At 39.5% G+C, this 23,137-nt stretch overlaps 1 protein-coding gene across 3 annotated transcripts in view; it reads left to right on the top strand.

The window, feature by feature from the left end:
- LOC147030131 (transmembrane protein 266-like) overlaps window positions 1-20,192 on the top strand; it is a 71,035-nt gene extending 50,843 nt beyond the window's left edge. Inside the window, exon 7 of one of the 3 annotated variants that reach the window (XM_085873853.1) lies at window positions 19,548-20,192. In XM_085873853.1, the coding sequence (XP_085729979.1) occupies window positions 19,548-19,589 (42 nt within the window). In that variant the 3' untranslated portion in view covers window positions 19,590-20,192. The other 2 variants (XM_085873850.1, XM_085873852.1) reach the window with 2 other exon arrangements.
- Window positions 20,193-23,137: the final 2,945 nt, after the last annotated feature.

The following is a 23,137-nucleotide window of genomic DNA, read 5'->3' as shown; positions in this document are numbered from 1 at the left end:
TGCTGCTGCAGAAGCTCGAGGCCAAGGCAATTGATTTTTGTTAGCTTCTTGTACGAATCTCATAATGCTCACATTATTTTTCTGGGAGAACTGTTCCAATTTCTTTTCCGCTACCTCTGCCTTCTTGAGAAGATTGTCATGGTTATCATCCATCTTTTATCTGGTGATAATTTTCTTTTTGATAGGCATCATGTGCTTCTCCAGCTCTGTAGTATGTCCAGCCTGGTACTTGAGGGCATCCTCAAAGCTAGCCAAAGTAGCTTTAATATCTGTGATGCTGGAATGAACAAGTTCCTTCAAGTCATTGCTTGTGGTGCCATGGCTCGCAGCTTTGGCAGTGTGCCGACCCCAGCCCCTCTTTGGCCCCGGATGCAAGCTGATGCGCCATGCTAAGAATGACGGAGGATGCCCAACTGTGACTGGCTTTTCATGGCAGCTTTTCTATATAGTCAGTTCAGGAGAGTTCATAGGTGAAGATGAGGTCTGGAGGTTGAACGAGACTGAAACTCTTCCAGTGGTTGACCATGAAAATAGATAGGTGGGTGTGTTTGATTCTCTTTCTGGAGTGAGAAGGTGAAACTAAGATTTGTCAGGAATGAAAAATGTGTTCCAATTATTTGACTATCATCGAATCAATTACAAATCAGCAGAGAGCAACACAGCTGCATGTTCTTGAGACAGGGCACTAAGTGTATGACACAATGTGGAGTCATCTGCAAAAAGGAATATCGGGTTTTCCATAGCATTGGAGAGGTTTTGTTCATGAGGAACAAGATTGGGCATAAGGCATTGCCCTGGGGCACTCCAGCCTCCAATCCTAGAGGAGAGAAGAGGGGATGCAACATGTCTGTGTGGGTGGGGGAATCTAGAATGCTGGGAATGAAGGCAGCCTTCAGCCTTGTGTGGCACAGGCAGCAAACTTGACAAGCAGAGCAAGATGCCAGATGTCGAATGTCCGAGTTGTGTCCAGGGAAACGGACCTGACATATTATTGATATTTATGGCCTCGAACCATTGCTTAGAGAGGAGAAGCAGTATGTCCATAAGTGAGTAACTGGGACAGAATTCAAAGTGATGGTTAGTGATCAGGCTGCTGGAAAAGATGGAACACGTGACATCTGCAGTGATGACGGACTTCATTATATTACTTGTAATTTAAAGCTTATGAACCTCACCTATGGTTGAAATTTAAAAAAAGATTTTGTACCGTTCCTGCAAATGGAAGGGATTGTGGAATGTTAGCAGACTTCCAGGCAGATGGGAGGTGGCCAAAGGACTGCTTGACGAATGGCAAAGAAGAGAATCAAGACAGGATGAGAGAAGGTTGAACTGATACTATCTGGGCCCATTGCCAATGAAGAATTGAGGCTGGACTGAATGTTGTCCTCCTCAGGTGCGAACTTCTCAGAATCAATAAGGAATTGGCTATGAGGGGTAAGAGGACAAAACTGATGTATTGGGTCCACAATATTTGGTCGCAAACGGTGAGTTGAGACATTCTGCCTTGTCTCGATTGTAGTTTGAGTTGCATTGAATGAGGGGATGGAGGGGGTGCACACAATATAATGACAAAGTGCTAACAGGATATCACAAAACCCTGAGGTTCTTTATTCAATCAATATCAAAACCGGCAGGCTGATTAACTCCAAGCTTGTGTAATTTTACAAGTTAAGCAGAGCCGATACACACTCCGGCACAATGTTGTATACTGCAAATCAACTGATGACAATCTATATCTCCCTGTCTGTCTTCCTCCCCCCTCCCCCATTCCTTCCTTCCTCCCCATAACGATATTGTATCGGGTCATCATGGCAGGAAGAAGTTGGTTGTGGTCCACCGAGGAGCGAATTATTTAAGGAAAGTTAACTTGGAGGTTTTGAAAAATAGACACAGAATATTGGGTAAGTGGCTGAAAGCAAAGGGTGTGAGGTCATGTTTTCTGGGATACTCCCAAGATTAGTAAATGATAAAGAAATTATGAGTATAGCAATGGATATCAACCAATGGCTGGAAGAATGGTGTAGGGAGGAAGGTTTTACATTTAAGAAGCAGTGGGAATCATTTCAGGGACAAAGGGAGTGTTTCCAGAATGATGGCCATATGTTAAATAGAAAGGGGACAGCAAGGTTTTCAGTGGGAATTGAGGAAGGAATTCAGGCTTTTTGGTCAGTGGAGGGTAGGGAAGCTATTGAGGAAAGAATTGATAATGTAATTGGGATGAGTAAGGTCAGACAAGAAAATAGAATTTCAGGAAGGGAAAAGTTAAACATATTCTTTACCAATGCCAGAAGTTTAAATAATAAGATGGAAGAGCTGTGGATAGTGAGGATTACGATATAGTTGCAGTGAGTGAGACATGGTTTAAGGAGGAGAGTAACTGGAGGACAGGATTAGAAGGCTCCAAGGTGTATCGGTGTGAGAGGAAGGAGAGAATCGGAGGAGGAGTAGCAATCTGGGTAACAGACAGCATTGCATCAAGAGAAAGGGGTGACATTAAGGAGGGAATTAACGTGGAGAATTCTGTATGAGTAGAGATTAGAGATTGTAAAAACAGTAAGATACTGGTAGGATGCTTTATAGGGCTCTGGGTGTGAAGGAAAAGGAGGAAGGAGAGCACACGAGGAATTCAAAAGGGCATATGGTAAGGGAAGAGTATTTATTATGGAGGATTTTAACTTGCCAGGGATAGATTGGGTCCAGAAACAGGGAAAGGGCAGAGCAGATGAGGATTTCCTAGTTTTATTCCAAGATTGCTTTTTAACCCAGTTTGTGGATAACCCCATGAGGGGGAGTGCAGTGTAAGACCTCCTTTTAAGTCATGATCCCAATATGGTGTCTGAGGTGGAGGACGGGGATAATTGAGGAGCAAGTGACCAGAACATCGTGTGTGCAAAGACTTTGTTAAGGGTTAGAGTTCAGGATAGTAGGGTAAGGCTATTAAATTTTTAGGAAGGCAAACCTTCAGGGTGTGAGGAGATAATTGGGTGATGAATATTGGGAACAATAGGACAATCAGCATCAGTAAAATGGGAAACCTTTAAGGACCAAAGGTGTAGAGTGCAGAGTAAGTACATTTCATTGATGTGTAAAACTGGAATCAGAAAGAGGCCAGGGTGGTTGAATAATGAGAGGGAATTTATTCGGTATAAAATAACAGGACTGGAGTTAGATTTATATCACTATCGGAGTAAACAGAGGTAAGTTCAGAAAATAATTCGGCAAGCCAAAAGAGAGTATGAGAAGGACATGGTGAAGAATATTAAACATAATAGCAAGACTTTCTTTAAGTATATCAGGGGAAAGAACAGGTTAGGATGAGTGTGGGCCCATTGAGGAAAAGTATCAGTAGAGTGGTTAGTGATGAAAGTGAGACGGCAGGCTTATTAAACAGGTATTTTTCTTCAACTTTTACACAAGAACGGTCAGGAGAATTGCCAATTGATGAGACTATCTATCAAGGAGGTGAGAAAGGGCTTTTACAGAAGATCCAGGTTGGAGTGGAGGAAGTAAAGGAATGGCTAGGTAATCTAAGAGTAGATAAGGCTCCGGGGCCAGATAATATGCACCTGAGAGAATCTATGGAGGTGGCTGAGCAGGTAAGCGAGATGGTAACGGATATTTTCAATAGCTCACTGGAGTCAAAACAGGTACCGGAGGATTGGAGAGTTGCAAATGTAACACCATTATTTTAGAAAGGATTCAGAGAAGAATTGGGAAATTTTTGACCTATTAGTTTGACTTCAAGTGTAGGGAAGGTGTTGGAGACATTAATGAGGGATCAGATGAGGAACCATTAAAATATATACAAACTAATTAAAGGTAGTCAGCATGGGTTTACCAAAGGTAGTTCCTGTCTAACAAATCTTTTAGAGTTCTATGGAGCAGTTTTTGATTGGGTGGATGAGGGAATGACAGTGGGATAGTGGTAGATGAAGAAACAGAGATGGTGTTCGCTACAAATGACGAAAACAGTTGGGATTGATGGTTATGAGTTGATCAATATTGGTAAAAATAGAGGTATATATACAGTATGGAGTTATCATCATTAAGCGGACTGTACACGACACAAGTAAATATGAGACAGTTGCCTGGAGGAATTCCAGTGGGATAGGAGGGGTTAGTGTGGACATCTTGCATCGAGGAATGGAGTTTTTGACATAGAAACCACCACCACCCCCAGGTTGGGGAAGGATCAATCAAAACAAGAGATAAGATAGCCAGGGAGAGACAAATCGGAGACATCTCAGAAATTTATATGGAGGCAGCCACATCTTTCCTCCAATTAGCCAAAATTCCCCTTGATGTCATATATTTCACAGCTGTAACATGAAATGCATACCCTGATTAATGGATGAATATTGAATAGTATATCATTCTGATATCATTTGACATGATTTCACTTCCCTGAATACTGTATGTAGGAGGCAATGGAAGCCCTTAAATGCCTTTGTTAATTCCAGCCTGCCCTAGGCTTTCTTTGTCTCTCAATATTTTGTTAATCCAAATGGTTCTGCCTATGATGTACTTCACCAAAAATGAAATATTCTTAATTGTTCCCAGAATATATACACTGGTTACCAATTCACTGTTCTCCATAATCAACATTGTTCACTTTTTGAATTAAAAAAATAACTTTCACCATCACTCTTCTTCCTCCAGTCGATCTCATGGCCTGAGCTCTCAAGCCATAATGAAGATGGTAGTACTGGAGATGGGAGAAGAGGAACAAGAGGTGGAGGTGTTGGGCATGACACTTCCCCTTCACCTCCCCTTCAAACTCCAATTGGCACTCCATCATCTCCTTCTCCCCCAAATGCTGCTCGTCTTTCTCCCCTTTCTCCTCCTCCCTCCACCATTACTCCACCATTCCCAATTACAGGTCGTGCCCCTCCCACACATCCTCCTCCCCTCCCCATCCCATCTCCATGCCCTCTGGCATACCACATTATTGGGCACCCACCAATCAGAAGAGGAGGTGGTGAAGGTGGAAGAGAAGAATAATGATATTCTTTCTTCTAGCCCTTCTGTTTTTTTTCTCACCAGCTAACCTGGTTATGGCAGGAATATATTTCCATAACTCCTTCAACTTCAGTCCAACTCTTGACACCAGCAACTTAGCAAGAAAGATCTGAAGTAGCCAACATTCATTCTAGCAACTTGTACGCAAGAACATTGTTACTAAGCCTCGAGCTTGGGAAACTAACCACAAGCAATGTACAGCATAATTAATTACAAGGAGTTACTGGGCCAAATAGCCAAAGTTATGACCTGATGTTTTGTGCATGAAAATCAGATAATGTTACAATAAACTCTGACAGGGCTGGAGATGATTTAAGGGAATGTTGTTTTTTCATAGGAAATGATCTATTCTTTCCAGGAAGATCATTTTTATACAGATTTGATATTCTTGTTCTGCTACCTTAATTTAATAGGAGTTATATAAGCCATGCTTGTGTAGCTCCATGCAATGCATTTCGATGAAATGCACCTCCAAAAACCTAATAAGATTGGCAATTGCTTGTCTGATGACAGAAATAGGAGCATGCAGTACCATTATAATGGCATTAAAAACAATGGCAGACAAGGCCTGGGCACTGGTGGCTGTGCTGTGAATCAGTAAATTTTATAAACTGTATTTGGCACATCTATACAGCATAAAAAGTAACTTTTTTTTTCCAAGTGACATGATTGTGTCAAAGAAGGAATTGATATTTGGTTGTTCAAAAAAAAACTTGAATAAAAGAAAAAATAATGGAAAAGGATGATTGCTCATTTGTGAGGCTTGATCTGTAAGTATATAGCCCAAAATAGAGGGAGAAAAATAAAATGGGGAGCATTGCTCAGGAAAAGTTATTTATTTTGAAGTAATTGTTTTGTTTTGTGGGAAATGTGGGTGCATTGAGACACTACCCTATAACAACGAGTTGTGGCCATTGATATTGTGTCAATGGATCTTAACAATTTAATTGTCGATGTGTTTGCATTCAATATCATGAACAACACATTGGCACTACATATCATGAACAACACATTGGCATTTGAAATAATTAATAACACATTGGCACTACATATCATGAACAACACATTGGCATTTGAAATAATTAACAACACATTGGCACTTCATATCATGAACAACACATTTATATTTAATATCATTAACAACACATTGATATTTAATATCATTAACAACACATTGATATATAATATCATGAACAACACATTGTTACTTAATATCATTCACAACACAATGATATTTAATATCATTAATAACACATTGATATTTAATATCATGAAGAACACATTTGATATTTAATATCATGAACAACACATTGGTATTTAATATCATGAACAACACATTGATATATAATATCATGAACAACACATTGATACTTAATATCATAAACAACACATTGACACTCAATATCATTCACAACACATTGATATTTAATATCAGTAATAACACATTGATATTTAATATCATGAAGAACACATTTGATATTTAATATCATGAACAACACATTGGTATTTAATATCATAAACACATTCACATTTAATATCATGAACAACACATTAATATTTAATATTATTAATAACACATTAATATTTAATATTATTAACAACACATTGGCACTTAATATCATTAACAACATATTGGCACTTAATATCATTAACAACACATTGGCACTTAATATCATTAACAACACATTTATATTTAATATCATTAACAACACATTTATATTTAATATCATTAACAACACACTGATATTTAATATCAGGAACACATTGATATTTAATATCATGAATAACAAGTTGATATTTAATATCATTAACAACACATTGGCACTTAATATCATTTACAACACATTGATATTTAATATCAATGGCAACACATTGATATTGAATATCATTTACAACACATTGATATTTAATATCAATGGCAACACATTGATATTGAATATCATAAACGACACATTGATATTTAATATCATTAACAACATATTGACACTCAATATCATTAAAAACACACTGATGTTTAATATCATGAACAACACATTGATATTTCATATCAAGAACAACATATTGATATTTCATATCAAGAACAACACATTGATATTTAATATCATGAACAACACATTGGCACTCAATATCATAAACAACACACTGATTTTTAATATCATTAACAACACATTGATTTTTTTATATCATTAACAACACATTGATACTTAATATCATTAACAACACATTGACACTCGATATCATTCACAACACACTGATATTTAATATCATCAATTACACATTGATATTTAATATCATAAACAACACATTGATATTTAATATCCTTAACAACACATTGATATTTAATATCAATGACAACACGTTGACACTTCATATCATGAATAACATGTTGATATTTAATATCAATGACAACACGTTGACACTTCATATCATGAATAACATGTTGATATTTAATATCATTTACAAAACATTGATATTGAATATCATAAACAACATATTGATATTTAATATCATGAACAACACATTGGTATTTAATATCATAAACACATTCACATTTAATATCATGAACAACACATTAATATTTAATATTATTAATAACACATTAATATTTAATATTATTAACAACACATTGGCACTTAATATCATTAACAACATATTGGCACTTAATATCATTAACAACACATTGGCACTTAATATCATTGACAACACATTTATATTTAATATCATTAACAACACATTTATATTTAATATCATTAACAACACATTTATATTTAATATCATTAACAACACACTGATATTTAATATCAGGAACACATTGATATTTAATATCATGAATAACAAGTTGATATTTAATATCATTAACACATTGGCACTTAATATCATTTACAACACATTGATATTTAATATCAATGACAACACATTGATATTGAATATCATAAACGACACATTGATATTTAATATCATTAACAACATATTGACACTCAATATTATTAAAAACACACTGATGTTTAATATCATGAACAACACATTGATATTTCATATCAAGAACAACACATTGATATTTCATATCAAGAACAACACATTGATATTTAATATCATGAACAACACATTGGCACTCAATATCATCAACAACACACTGATTTTTAATATCATTAACAACACATTGATTTTTTTATATCATTAACAACACATTGATACTTAATATCATTAACAACACATTGACACTCGATATCATTCACAACACACTGATATTTAATATCATCAATTACACATTGATATTTAATATCATGAACAACACATTGGTATTTAATATCATAAACAACACATTGATATTTAATATCCTTAACAACACATTGATATTTAATATCAATGACAACACGTTGACACTTCATATCATGAATAACATGTTGATATTTAATATCATTTACAAAACATTGATATTGAATATCATAAACAACATATTGATATTTAATATCATTTACAACATATTGATATTGAATATCATAAACAACATATTGATATTTAATATCATTAACAACACATTGATATTGAATACCTTTAACAACACATTGATATTTAATATCGTAAACAACATATTGATATTTAATATCATTATTGAATACCATTAGCAACACATTAATATTTAATATCATTAACAACAAATTGACACTCAATATCATTAACAACACACTGATATTTAATATCATTAACAACACGTTGATATTTAATATCATTAACAACACATTGATATTGATTACCATTAACAACACATTAATATTTAATATCATTAACAACATATTGACACTCTATCATGAACAACACACTGATATTTAATATCATTAACAACACGTTGATATTTAATATCATTAACAACACTTTGATATATAATATCATTAACAACACATTGACATACAATATCATTAACAACACATTGATATTTACTATCATTAACAACACATTGATATTTAATATCATCAACAACACATTGATATTTAATATCATGAACAACACACTGATATTTACTATCTTGAACAACACACTGATATTTAATAACATTGAAAGCACACTGATATTTAATATCATGAACAATACAAAGCGATGTGTCATCACCCGAATCGGGCACTCTGGTTGGGCCCCGGTCAGCACACGGGCCAGCCGCCATAACCTGAAGCGGCTCCACTTCACTTCCGGCCAGATGGTTCCAAACTGCGGAATTGTCTTGCTCCGAGCACCGTGACATAAATTGCCTTGCAATGAACTCCGTACTGTGCCCCAGCGACCCATGGTTGGCACTAGTCAATGTGCCTGCTCCATGGTGCGCGACGCGGCCCGAGTGATCCGGCGCACAGCATGCGTCTGCCTGGTAGCAGTTGTATTGAGGCGGATGTGCGGGAGGATGTCTGCCATCCGTGGGAGACATTTGTTGCCGTCGTGGTGAGTGAAGACCGATGGTAAGATGCCATTGTAACCCCATGTGCAGATCCGACCAAAGATGTGTGTTATTCGTGCCTCGTTCTGCACGATGATAAAGTATCATGGCCGCGTGCGAGTCCGCCATTAAGCATGTGGCCAGTGTGTGGGTCTGCCCACCATTGAGCATTGTGTTCATGGTTACCAAAGGCGGTGGGATGCATGGTGCCAGCCCTGATCTGTGTCAGGGAATTGAGGAAAAAGTTTGGTTATAATTATATATGGAGGGTTGAGTTGAAGAATAAGATAGATGGAATTATTAAATGCAGAAATGGGTTGAAAAGAACACACCTCGTGCGTCCTGTACAGTGGGTGTCGGTTGTTTATTGTTTGCTTGTATGGTTAGCCTTCGCGAAGACGCATACGTTGAGAGCGTGGCTGCAGTTTTTACAGGTGGCTGTCTGAGTGCAGTGCAGTGCTTGCTTTGATTTATTTCAGGAAGAAGAGGAAAAGAGTAGGAATGAAGATCGAGATATAATCAGACCGAACTATGGGATCCACACAACGCACTCTCCGGTTGTCCCGCTGGACAAAAGGGAAGGGACTATCTAAACATATAATAATGGAATAACTGTTTAGGGACCGCTGTATGATGGTTGCTATTGCTTTGGAGGGATGCTGTTTCCAGAACCGCAACAATACTTAATATCATGAACATTGATATTATACATTGATACATTGATATCTAATATCATTAACCACACATTGGCACTCAATATCATTAACAACACACTGATATTTAATATCATTAACAACACATTGACACTTAATATCATTAACAACACAATGATGTTTTATATCATTAACAATACATTGATACTTAATATCATTAACAACACAATGATATTTTATATCATTAACAACACATTGATACTTAATATCATTAACAACACAATGATATTTTATATCATGAACAACATCTTGATATTTAATATCATGAGCAACACATTGATATTTAATGTCATTAATAACAATTGGCATTTAATATCATTAATAACACATTGATATTTAATATCATTAACACATTGATATTTAATATCATGAACAACACATTGATATTTAATATCATTAATACATTGACATTTAATATCATTAATAACACATTGGTACTTCATATCATTAACAACACATTGATATTTAATATCATTAACACATTGATATTTAATATCATGAACAACACATTGATATTTAATATCATTAATACATTGACATTTAATATCATTAATAACACATTGGTACTTCATATCATTAACAACACATTGATATTTAATATCATTAACAACACATTGGCACTTAATCTAATTAATAACACATTGGCACTTAATATCATTAATAACAATTGGCACTTAATATCATTAATAACACATTGATATTCGATAGCATTAAAAAACATGAATATTTAATATCACTAACAACACACTGGCACTTAATATCATTAACAACACATTGATATTTGATATCACTAACAAAACATTGGCACTTTTACTTTGCACTTAATATCATTAACGATCAAATGAGAGACCAAATACTGCATTGGAGTCATTAGAAGGAACCAGAATAAGTAAAGATGTAGACCCGCAGCCAGGGGCATCGAACCCATGTGAACGAGGTTCCAATGTTGCACCCCATGGGATGTTGGGACCCACAGCACTAACTCCCAAACTGACAGTCTGCCGGGATCTGGTAGGTGGGTGTGGCCCCCAGGGCCTTTATAGTGACCCCTGAAAAAGGGTCTAGATCATGTATTCTAGGTACCGGCTGAAACCAATTCAGAATCGTGCGTTATGATTCCACGAATATGAAGTGACACGTGACAGACGTTTTGGGTGGTGGAAACCCCCCGGTAGACGCCCTTAAAGGAACCACTTTTGTGACCCCTGAAAAGGGGTCTCGATCATGTATTCTCGGTACCGGCCAAAACCAATTCAGAATCATAGTCTGGGTTTCCCTGAGTAGGAAATGACCCAGGACAGACGTTTTGAGTCGTAGACACCCCCTGGCAGACACCCACCTCTGAGCAGGTGCTCTAGATCACTATATTGTGCCAAATGAGAATCGTTGGGGTGACACGAAATGTCCCATGGCAGACGTTTCGGTGGGAGAACCACTCGGGAAATCAAAAGACATAGCACATCATCTCTAGTCAACTATCAATACAGTATATAATCATATTGCAAATCGACTGCATTCTGTAACTGTCTGCTGCCAGTTAAAGGGGCACACCCGCGAAATAAAAAAATACTCAAACCACTGAATAGCAATAACACCTCGTACCCTATCGAAGTAAATTAGCAGAAATATTCGACGAAATATCGCGGATTTTGAATGAATTCCCATATTAGTTTTTGAAAACAATTACGATTACTTGAGAATGTGTAACTTTATGGGTGTATGGGCTATTTATATCTTTGCTGTAACTGTTTATGACAACTCTCAAGTCATGCAAATACACGTAGCTTTGTCTAAACCGCTTTCCACTGCGCTGGTCTCATCACATACAACACGCTCGTCTCTCTGTCGTCAACACTCACTCACAGTCCACTACTGTCTCTGTAAACTCTCACCTAATTTCATAGCTCAGTACTGTCTATATCAACTCTCACTTATAATACATAGCTCACTGCTGTCTGTCTATCAACTCTCACTTATAATACATAGCTCACTACTGTCTATATCAACTCTCAATTATAATACATAGCTCACTGCTGTCTGTCTATCAACTCTCACTTATAATACATAGCTCACTGCTGTCTATATCAAATCTCACTTATAATACATAGCTCACTGCTGTAGCTATCAACTTATAATATAGCACAGTGCTGTCTCTACTTTCACATAGGATACATAGCGCGCTGCTGTTTCTGTTAACTCTCACTTATAATACATCGCGCACTGCTACCTCTGTTAACTATGACATAATATGTAGCACACTGCTGTATCTGTTAACTCTCGCTGCACTGTCTCTGTAAATTCTCGGTTATTGCAAACTATCGTCGAATCGATGTGTCTCGCTATCTTCCTCGCTCCATGGCTCAGAGTCGGTGTCGTCTTCCGAAACATCGTTATCTTCAGTGTCGGCAGTAGTGATGGAGTCGCTGACGTTGGTGTTGTCTCGAAAGAGATCGACTGGCACTTCGGGTCCCGAAAACCATTCTGGAACGAGACATTCACCCTCTCGTCGCCATCCATAGTCCAGAGGATCCAGGCCCTGTGCCGGATTTGCCGTCGTGGCACGACCCCACAGCATGCTGACGTAGTTGGTGCATGCAATCTTCTTTGGCAGACTTTTCTGGCAGGGTGGTAGGAGGGCGCAGTCGATCTGCTTCACGTTCACCAGCGGCGTATCCTGCAGAAAAAGAATGCATGAAAAGTGTCACTCCAATGAATCAGATACAGGGTCAGTTACAAAATACTTCTAGGGGCAATAAAGTAAACCAGAGTAGAACAGTGCAAGCTTTACTGACTTGATTGATCTTGCCGGTCATTTGCAGTAATTTGGCATGTCTCGCCTCATTGATGTCGACCTGACCGCTCTGTCCGTACACTACGCAGGTGTACTCCTGTAGAGTAGGCTCATCTGGTTTGTCTGCGGTACTGATGTTTCGGAATGCCTTGATGAACCGGCCGGAACTGTCCTTCATGAGGATATCCAGCAATCCAACCTTTCCCTTACGGTAGAATGCCGTCGTGAAGTCTGTTCCAGTAAAGACGTGGATGGCAATGATTGCCAATGACAGTCCAGGTTGCATGGCTTCCAAAGCCTTTACGATTTGATTCAGATCGATGTATCGGCGATTGTTGGCAACGCCACAGTCCATGATCACTGTTGGTCCCTGCGTACCGCTCTCTACATGTCTTCCCAGCATATGAATAAGGATGGCCATTACATCTGTATCTGATGCTCTGACCACAATACATCCAGCAACATTACTGGCATGAAATGCAATCAGAGTATCCACTTCTTTGTGTTTCCCTTGAAGGTGGCTTGGACGATCGACAGCGATACACTCGTTCTGTGCATTGTAGATGTCGCGACAGCAGTTTCCACCGTGCGACACAATCAATATCTTTCCCCCAAGAATCGGGCCATATTGATTCTTTCCCCATTCTTCGAGGACAAACACAGCCAATTGGTCTTTAAAGTTACCATTCTTCAGCAATTTCTGGCCACTTTGTCGAGATACTTGTAAGGGGCCGCTGATGACGAACGGATGATCCTCTGCGCACCGTAACCTCCAATCAATTTCCTTGATAGACGATATGTCGTATGTATCGTATGTCGTATGTCGTATATACATGGGCATGCCGTTAAAGGCCGGGTGGAGACCAAGGTCACCGTCGTATTTTTAGAAGCGTGCCACTTTCAGTTGCCAAGCAACGACATGCAACGAGCACGACAAGGTGTCCACAATCAAGGCTGAACTGCAGTCTCCGAAACCCGGTCTTTAATCAAAGACACACCAACTGGGCTTTGCTTGTTTAAACAAACATCTGTCGGCACTTTTAGGTGTAGGAAACAGTTTTAGCAATATAGACTTGGTTTCACAGGAGCGGATCCATGATTTACGTGATGGGGTGCTGACAAAAAGGCACCTCAACTCCCCCATGACGTCAGGGGTCACAAAAGTGGTTCCTTTAAGGGTGTCTGCCGGGGTTTTTTCCACCACTCAAAACGTCTGTCCTGGGTCATTTCGTACTCAGGGAAACCCAGACTATAATTCTGAATTGGTTTCAGCTGGTACTGAGAATACATGATCTAGACCCCTTTTCAGGGGTCACAAAAGTAGTTCCTTTAAGGGCGTCTGCCGGGGGGTTTCCACCACTCAAAACGTCTGTCATGGGTCATTTCGTACTCAGGGGAACCCAGACTATGATTTTGAATTGGTTTCAGCTGGTACCTAGAAAACATGATCTAGACCCTTTTTCAGGGTCCCTTTAAGGGCATCTGCCGGGGGTTTCCACCACTCAAAACGTCTGTCACGTGTCACTTCATATTCGCGGAATCATAACGCACGATTCTGAATTGGTTTCAGCCGGTACCTATAATACATGATCTAGACCCTTTTTCAGGGGTCACTATAAAGGCCCTGGGGGCCACACCCACCTACCAGATCCTGGCAGACGGTCAGTTTGAGAGTTAGTGCTGTGGGTCCCAACATCCCATGGGGTGCAACATTGGTACCTCGTTCACATGAGTTCGATGCCGCTGGCTCCCGGTATAATGGAGTCATCAGGAGAAACCTCAATAGGAATTGGGTTTCAGCTGCTACTATTCTACCCTCAAATCCATCTTGATCAGCCAACACATTGAAACTTCATATCATGATGCAAGAATAGCTGTTGGAGGGAGTGTCCCATGTACCCAAGTTTCCCTTCAGTTAAATTTGATGTTTTCTTGAAGTACTGTTTTTAATTTTACGCTCGGCTCCAAGTTTGTCACTTGCATGCTGAATGATTGAAAAATTGGAATATTTTGCTTACTCATTGAAAATTTCTATTTGACAAACCTTCAATGCAAAAGTGGAGGATTATGTCCTTTTCATTAATTTTGGTCCTTTTTACCGGCATGTATAATAGGGTGAAGCACTCGACACTTCACAAAATAAGGTGGTCATCAGACCTCTCTGATGACCACCTTGTGTTGCTCTCTACCACAGCCAACACCACCCGTGCCGGCCTTATCCTGACACAAAAAGCAAGCAAAAGGTCAAAATGCTTGTGGTTTGGAAAATGCAGGTCTTGAACGACCTTGGAGCCAATTCAAGTTATTGGTCCGACTTGTCAACTTACCTTGTGGTTTTGGTAACCTTCTGCTTTGCAGTGATGCATGTTTTTGTATGACCTTTCCCTTTGTTTTTTTCCAACCATGTGCAATTCAGCATGTTTGCTGATTATTATGGTTCATGGAAAGCATTGTGTGCATATAAAAGGTGGTCAAAACATTGTGAAAGCAAGCTAATATGCACTAAGGCATTATTATTATCATTTTATATTGAAATATAGTCACCCCTTCGCCTCAACACTATTTTATTGAATCAATTCTCCAGAAATAAAATTCCTCTTGACTGCCTTTTGAATATTTTGTTTCATCAGAGAATCATCACTCACATTGCTGATGTGGGTGAGATTTCTTCTTTCGAATGCAGCACATGGCTGTGGGTTTGCATCATTGTTGGGGGTTCAGCTGTGATTCGAGATTTTTTTTTTTATCCTGAAAAATAAATCATCGTGAACACACAGTCGTATAAAAGGATTGGCCTTTAAAACCTTTCTTAAATCGTCCTTATGAAGGGGGACAGACAAATACACACCGTGTTTTATGAAGGTTGATACCAGACTCAGTGGCATCATGGTTTGGGTGTCAGCTCTGAGTCTGGGACGTCAATGGTTCAAACCCTTGCTGAGTCATACCAAAGACGTTATATTTAAAAAAAAAAATGTACGTGCTGCTTCCTTGCTTAACACTCGGTATTTATAAGGATAGAGCATGGACAAACAAGGCTGTAATGCAATGGCAAACCACCCTGAAGAACCCTTGCCAATAAACTGCTTCAGCAACACCAATGCTCCATAAAGAGTATTGTACATTAAAACGAACCATACAATTAACTTGATGACTTCATTTGAAAAACTTCCAATATTATTTAAGATCTTTAACAAATTCATGATCCTGCTCACATGAACATTCACTTGTGATTAAATTGTATAATCCCTCTTCATCTACTGCCAAAGTATATAATAATGTGTTGATGACATAACCTTGCAGATGGGATAACCAGCTTTGTACATTTGCTCCTGTGTTCCACATATGTGCACTCTATAAGATGGTGAAAGTAGGAGTTAATGAGTATTCCATCTGCTTGTATTCGTATCGGTCAGGTCATGTATGGGAGCATGCGCCAGATCAGCGCGTCGCTGCGTCCACTTTCCGCCAGTACTCCAGGGGCCTCCGTCTGGCCATCCCCCTGGCAGATGCCTGACCCATCCTCATATCCTTGAGATGCCAATCAATCTGCTGCAACCATAAGGCACGTGGTCATCCCATTGGCCTCCTCCACTCATGAGGCTCCCTCGCTGAGAGAATCACATGAGCAGGATCAGCGTCAGCAAAACAAGCCACATGTCCATACTGCCACAGCTGATGTTCACAGACTATGCAGGTAACAAATCTCATTTGAGTCTCTCTCAGCAACTGCTCGTTGGACACAAAGTCCGACCAGCGATAGCCAAGGATTCTCCAAAGAAACCTGGTACTAAAGTACTTAAGTCTCCTTCTCAGATCCCTGGTCACAGTCCAAGACACATCTGCATTTGGTGAGGACCTGAAGGGCAAGGATACATCAATTGTTGACTTATTTGGTGTAAAGCCTGACTGCTCTGGGGACTGGTGCTCAAGCAGATGGTGACGAACCCTGTCAAAAATTATCTGAGCAAAGGCATTGCCCGGCACTGAGAGCAGCGTCACCCCTCGGTAATTGTTGCAGTCTTGGTGATCACCCTTCCCTTTCCAGAAAGGGACAACAAGGCCACTCTTCCAGACAGTTGGGATTATGCCTTTGTTCCAGGCAGAGCACAGAACTGCATGCAATGACATGAGTACAGCATTTCCATCAGCCTTGAGAAGTTCAGAATGAATGCCAAAGATCCCTGAAGCTTTACCCCATTTTAATCAGTTAATCACAAACAAAGGTGGATTACCGTTGATTGGAGGGTCAGGTCACTTTTCCTCCTATCATCAAGGACCCTGATATCCAACTGAAGAGCTGGTGGATCAGCCTAGCACAGCCGTTCAAAGTAACCGGCCCAGCGGGCCTTCTATTGGGACTCCACTGTCAAGAGCTCATCACCCTCCACTCCAACTGCAGTACACCGATAGATGGGCATGGAGGAACGCAATGTGTGAATTCCCTTGTCAGCAGGACGAGAATCACTTGAACACAGGTGATGCTCTACCCCCTCACAGATTCCTCGCACATAGGCCTACTTGTTCACCCAGAACACACGTACAGTTTTACACCTGGACTCCCAGATCAGCTCAGCTCTTCCATTAAGCCTGGCCCAGCGACTCTGGTCAATGGTATCCAGTGTTCCTTGAGTGACAAAATTCTTCTTCGCCCTATGGTGAGTTCCAAGGCACCCGCCAGCAACATCAAGGATGGTGGTCTTGAAGGCACTCCATAACTATTCAGGATTCTACAAAGCACACAGACCCCCCCAAATCCCCACTCAGCCTGCTCGTAAACTCCTCAGCTACCCTCTCATCCTTGAACATGCCAGCGTCCAAACTAGACTGGGATGGTACCGTTCTTCCGGATTTACGCTGCAACCAGATTTTCTGCAACAAGCCTGTGGTCAGTATTGAGGAATTGAGCACTGCGGTAGACCCTGCAGTTCTGCCCCATCTTCCAGCAACAATCAACGAGCACATGGTCAATCTCCTTTGCCACACCACCAATGTTAGAATACCAAGTACAGCGATGAGCCTGTGGGTGCTGAAACCATGAATCAACCAAGCTAAGTCCATGACTTCTTGCAAAATCAAGGAACTTGGTGCTATTCTGGTTCATAGTTCCAGACCCATGGGAACCATCACATGTCTCATATACATCCCGATCAATTCCATTAGATGAATTGAAATCCCCCAAGACTGAAACAGTATCTCAACTGGGTGCAGTGATCAACCACAGACTCGAGCTTGGTATAAAATGTGTGATCACTGTGAGATCACTCACCTCATTCAGAGCATATACAGAGGCCAGGGAAACGACACCCAAGGAGTGACAAATCCTAAATGTCATAATATGCTCATTGACCGGTGTTACCTCAATTATCATTGGAGTCAGCTTATTGGACACAGCTACAGCAACTTCTTGGGCATGGTACACATCAGAGCGACCATACCAATAGTCAGTTTAACTACCCACCATGATCTCGCCACTATCTAGTCACCGAACCTCAGAGAGTGCTGCAACACCAATGTTCAAATGCTTGCGCTCTGATGATAAGAGACAGGTGATCATCCTCTCTTCAGGATAGGACATTCCATGCATCCACCCAAAGTGACAACCTCATGTTAACCCAAGGAGACCACTATCTAGTGGGCAACACCTCAGTACTACTCTGCCACACACCACCGCAATCTGACTCAGGAAGCTTACGCCTTTTCCTCCTATCATCAAGGAATGGGGGTCCCAAAGGCTTTGTCCCAATCCCATCATTCGTTGAGCTGCCCTGCAAAGGACAGCAGCACACGAGATACTCCCATGGTGTGGGTTTTCAGCTTTCTTTGCATTTGTGGGTTTTTTGTGGAATGAAGTGTATTATGGGAGCTGGAGTGGAAATCCTGCCACCAACCTCCTATAAAAAGTAACCCAACTGCAGGAGGACCTCCGCAAACACAGTTGGGCACCAGATATGGGTGGCTGTTGGCTCACAAGGAGCTCTTCTGCCCTTTGACAGGTTTTGTTTTTAATCCTGCTGTGTGTCCATGTCCATGCACCCTCCTCACCAGAAAACCTGGTGGGGGAGATGGTTTAGTCACCAACAACCTGACCATGAAACAGGTTAGTACAGGTTTACATGTTACCTGCAGCAAGTCACAGATCTGATCTGGCTTGACCTGACCTCATATAGGTAAGTTAATAATTTCATCTAATTCACATCCCACGATATCAAATGAATAAGGCAGTTATCTGCATGTATGTATGTGTATTATTGTGCAGTGCCTTCAAAAAATACAGTATTCATACCCCATGACTTTTTCACATTTTGTTGTGTTGCAGCCTGAATTTTAAATTTATTAAATTGAGATTTTTTTTGTCACCAATCTCCACAAAATACTCCATAATTTCTAATTGAAAAGATGTTTTTAGAAGTTTTTTACAAATCTATTAAAACTTCAAAGCTGAAATGTCTTGTGTCAATAAGTATTAACCCCCCTGAGTCAATACTTTGTAGAAGAGCCTTTGGCAGTGATTACAGCTTCGAGTCTTCTTGGGTATGTCTTCTGTATCAGCTTTGCACATCTGGATTTGGGGATTTTCTCCCATTCTTCCTTGCAGATTTGCTCAAGCTCTGTCAAGTTGGATGCGGAGCGTCGGTGAACTGCAATCTTCAAGTCCTTCAAGAAAGTCTCAATGGGATTCAAGTCTGGGATGTGGTGGAGATTCCTAATCAAAAGCAAAAATCCTTTATGATTTAACAGATCGTTTATTATACAAAAACACATATATGTGGAAAGAAGAGCTTGTCTCAAGAGTCCAAGCAGATCTCTACCTCTATGCCAGAATACATGGCCTTTTATACAACTGGAAATTGGGAGGGGGGTCAAAACATCACAGGGCATTTGGCCATTCAAAATACAAGAAAGCTTTATTTGCACACGAGTTCCTTTAAGCAAAGAGAAAACAATCGAGCATAATTAGCAGATTGAACTGTGAAAGAATGCATGTCTTCGGTTGGGCGTGTGTACGCAGAAAACCTTCATTTACTTTAGACAATGATAAGCATTTATCTCAGCATGCAAATGGAGCATCTGATTTGCACAGCATTTGCAGAACAATTAGAGGTCAATGACGGCTGCGGTTCGATGAGACTCCTGTTGGAAAGAGGAAAATGGGAAAACAGAGTTCGTGTTTGTATAACTTTGCAATTGAATGGTAGGCCAAAGTTAATGCGACTCATGCCTCTGGAGACCAGACTCTGGTGTCACCAAAGTAATTCTCCCCAATTTGCCAACCAAGTGGAAAATATCATTATATTGTTTCATAGTTATCTAACATACTATATATATTTATTTATAAAACAACCATCAGTATGTAATGTTTTATCAAGTATATATATATATATATATATATATATATATATATATATATATATATATATATATATATATATATATATATATTTTAGAGTAACAAATATATAGATGGATACATATTTCCTTTAACTAAACATGGACTAACAAGATCTCTTACCAGGCCCAGATACACTTGGGCCAGCATGGGGATTATATATTCGTTATTATTGTATTGGTTTGAAAGTTATCTGGTTTGAAATGTTAGCTTAGAGTGGTATAGTGATGGTGTTGAGCATTTACTCATGGATTCAGGAGAGCACTTTCTCAACAATGAGAAAGGCAAACAATACATTAATTAATTATCCTAAGTTTTTAAAAGATATGTTACAGTTATATAGAATTAACAAGATAACAGTAGATTTGAACAGAGCTTCTATTCCACTCATTTGTGGCCTGTCAGGCAGACATTGTAACAAAGAAACTAACAGGCAGTCCAATCTGCAAACGTAATGAGTTTTGATGAGACGAGCAAACAAAGAAACTCATACCATGAGCAGTCCATTTCTGCAAATGTAATGAGTTCTGACTGTCATTGTGAGAGACCTATAAGCATAATTATCTTGCAGACAATTGAAATCTATCTCAAATTTATCTCAGTGCCTTTACCGATGATGTTTCCTGGCGAACCATTCCTTATATGGTGATAAAGTGACCTGACCCAATGTTGTAGAACAGACTTTATACTTCCATATGCTCTAAAGGCAAAACAAAGAGAAATGAGTGGATAATTTGTGGACAAAACATCTCAAAATGAAAAGAATTTGTTTCAGTGTGATTAATAGAGAAACACCAGTGCTTTGCAATAGTCATGCGATCCACAGAGCTTTCTATGACCAAAATGTCCATGCTCATATTTCACAAGATGGAATTAATTATTTTACTTCCACAGGGCTTTGGCTAGGCCACTCAAGGAATTTAATGTTCTTGTTCTGAAACCATTCCATTGTTGCTTTGGCTGTATGCTTGGGGTCATTGTCCTGTTGGAACGTAAATCTTCGCCAGAGTCTGAGGTCTTTTGCACTCTGAAGCAGGTTCTCCTCAAGTCTTTTCCTGTATTTGGCTCCATTCATTGTTCCCTCTAGCCTTACAAGTCTTCCACTCCCTGTCGCTAAAAAGCCTCCCCATAGCATGATGCTGCCACAACAATGCTTCAGGTAGAGATGGTATTAGATGGGTGATAATCTGTGCTCAGTTTCCGCCAGACATAGCGCTTTGCATTCAGGCTAATGAGTTCATTTTTCTTCTCATCAGACCACAGAATCTTTTGCCTCATGCTCTCAGAGTCTTTCACTTGCTTTTTTGCAAACTCCAGACATGCTGTCATGTGACTTTTTCTCAGGAATGGCTTCCATCTGGCCACTCTCCCAAAAAGCCTCGATTTGTGAAGTGCTGCAGAGACTGTTATCCTTCCAGCAGGTTCTCCTATCTCAGCCAAGGAACTCTGTAGTTCTGTCAGAGTGGTCATTGGGTTATTGGTCACCTCCCTGACCAAGGTCCTTCTTGCCCAGATGCTCAGCTTGGTTGGATGGCCATCTCTAGGAAGAGTCTGGGTAGTTCCATGTTCTTTCCATTTCCTAATGATGGAGCTCACTGTGCTCCTAAGAACTTTCAACACTCAAAATTGTTTTATGTTTTTTCCCAGATCTGTGTTTGGCTGAAATCCCAGACCTTCCCCAGATCTATGCCTCCTCACAATTAGGTCTCGGATTTCTACGAACAGTTCCTTGGATTTCATGGTAAAGTTTCTGTTCTGACATGCACTGTCAGCTGTGAGACCTCATATAGAAAGGTGTGTTTCTTTCTCAATCATGTCCAATCAATTGAATTGGCCACAGGTGGAATCCAATCAAGTTGTAGAGACATCTCAAGGATGATCAAAGGAAATTGGATGCACCTGAGCTCAATTTGAAGCGTCATAGCAAAGGTGTTGAATACTTATTGATGCAACACATTTCAGTTTTTCATTTTTAATAAATTTTCAAAAAAAATTCTATAAACATGTTTTCACTTTGTCATTATGGGGTATTTTGTGTAGATCAGTAACAAAATTTTTTAATTCAATCCATTTCAAATTCAGCCTGTAACACAACAAAATGTGAAAAAAATTGAGGGGTGTGAATACTTTCTGGAGGCACTGTAAATATGTATGTGTGTTTGTGCATATATGTATGTGCGTACAGGATGTCTGTAGGTATGTATGTATGTACATCTGAAAATCAAAGAAACAAACAGGACTGGCCCGATTTCCACAAAATTTTCTAGACGTGTTGGTATTACCTAGGGTCAGGTCATGGACACATATAAGCCCCCCCCCTGCCCACACTTTCGAGGGTGGGTAGGATGACGATTTGCCAATGTGCCCGAAGGGAGTGGTTGTTTCTGTTATTCCAAATATCATTCAAGAATTATCCTCTTTGTTGTCAGTGTGCTGAAAGTTTATATAAGGCAATAATTACTCTGAAAATGTTATTGGTTCAACTAACACCAATTATTTCGACTAACACCATTAAAATGCAACAAACACTAATTATTTTTGTGTTACGTTCACAACGAGGTATTCCATAAAAAGGCCATGACGTCATGTGTTAGCTTGTGCTGAAATCGATTGCTTTTTATCATCACAACTAGGGGAAAAGCCCGTCAAAATGACAGGCTCAACGCAACAGAGAGGATTACCATCCACACAAAGTTGTGAATTACGTCACATGAATTCTTTGCAATATACAACATTGTCCAACAAATGAGACATTCCTTGGGAATGATTAGGGGTGAGGGGAGGAATTTGTTAACGAA

Source organism: Eptatretus burgeri, chromosome 3, assembly GCF_056783735.1.
Source record: "Eptatretus burgeri isolate ZD-2024b chromosome 3, Ebu_testis_v1, whole genome shotgun sequence".
Taxonomy (NCBI): domain Eukaryota; kingdom Metazoa; phylum Chordata; class Myxini; order Myxiniformes; family Myxinidae; genus Eptatretus; species Eptatretus burgeri.
The sequence above is the reverse complement of the archived record's forward strand: the minus strand, read 5'-3'. Positions and strand labels throughout refer to the sequence as shown.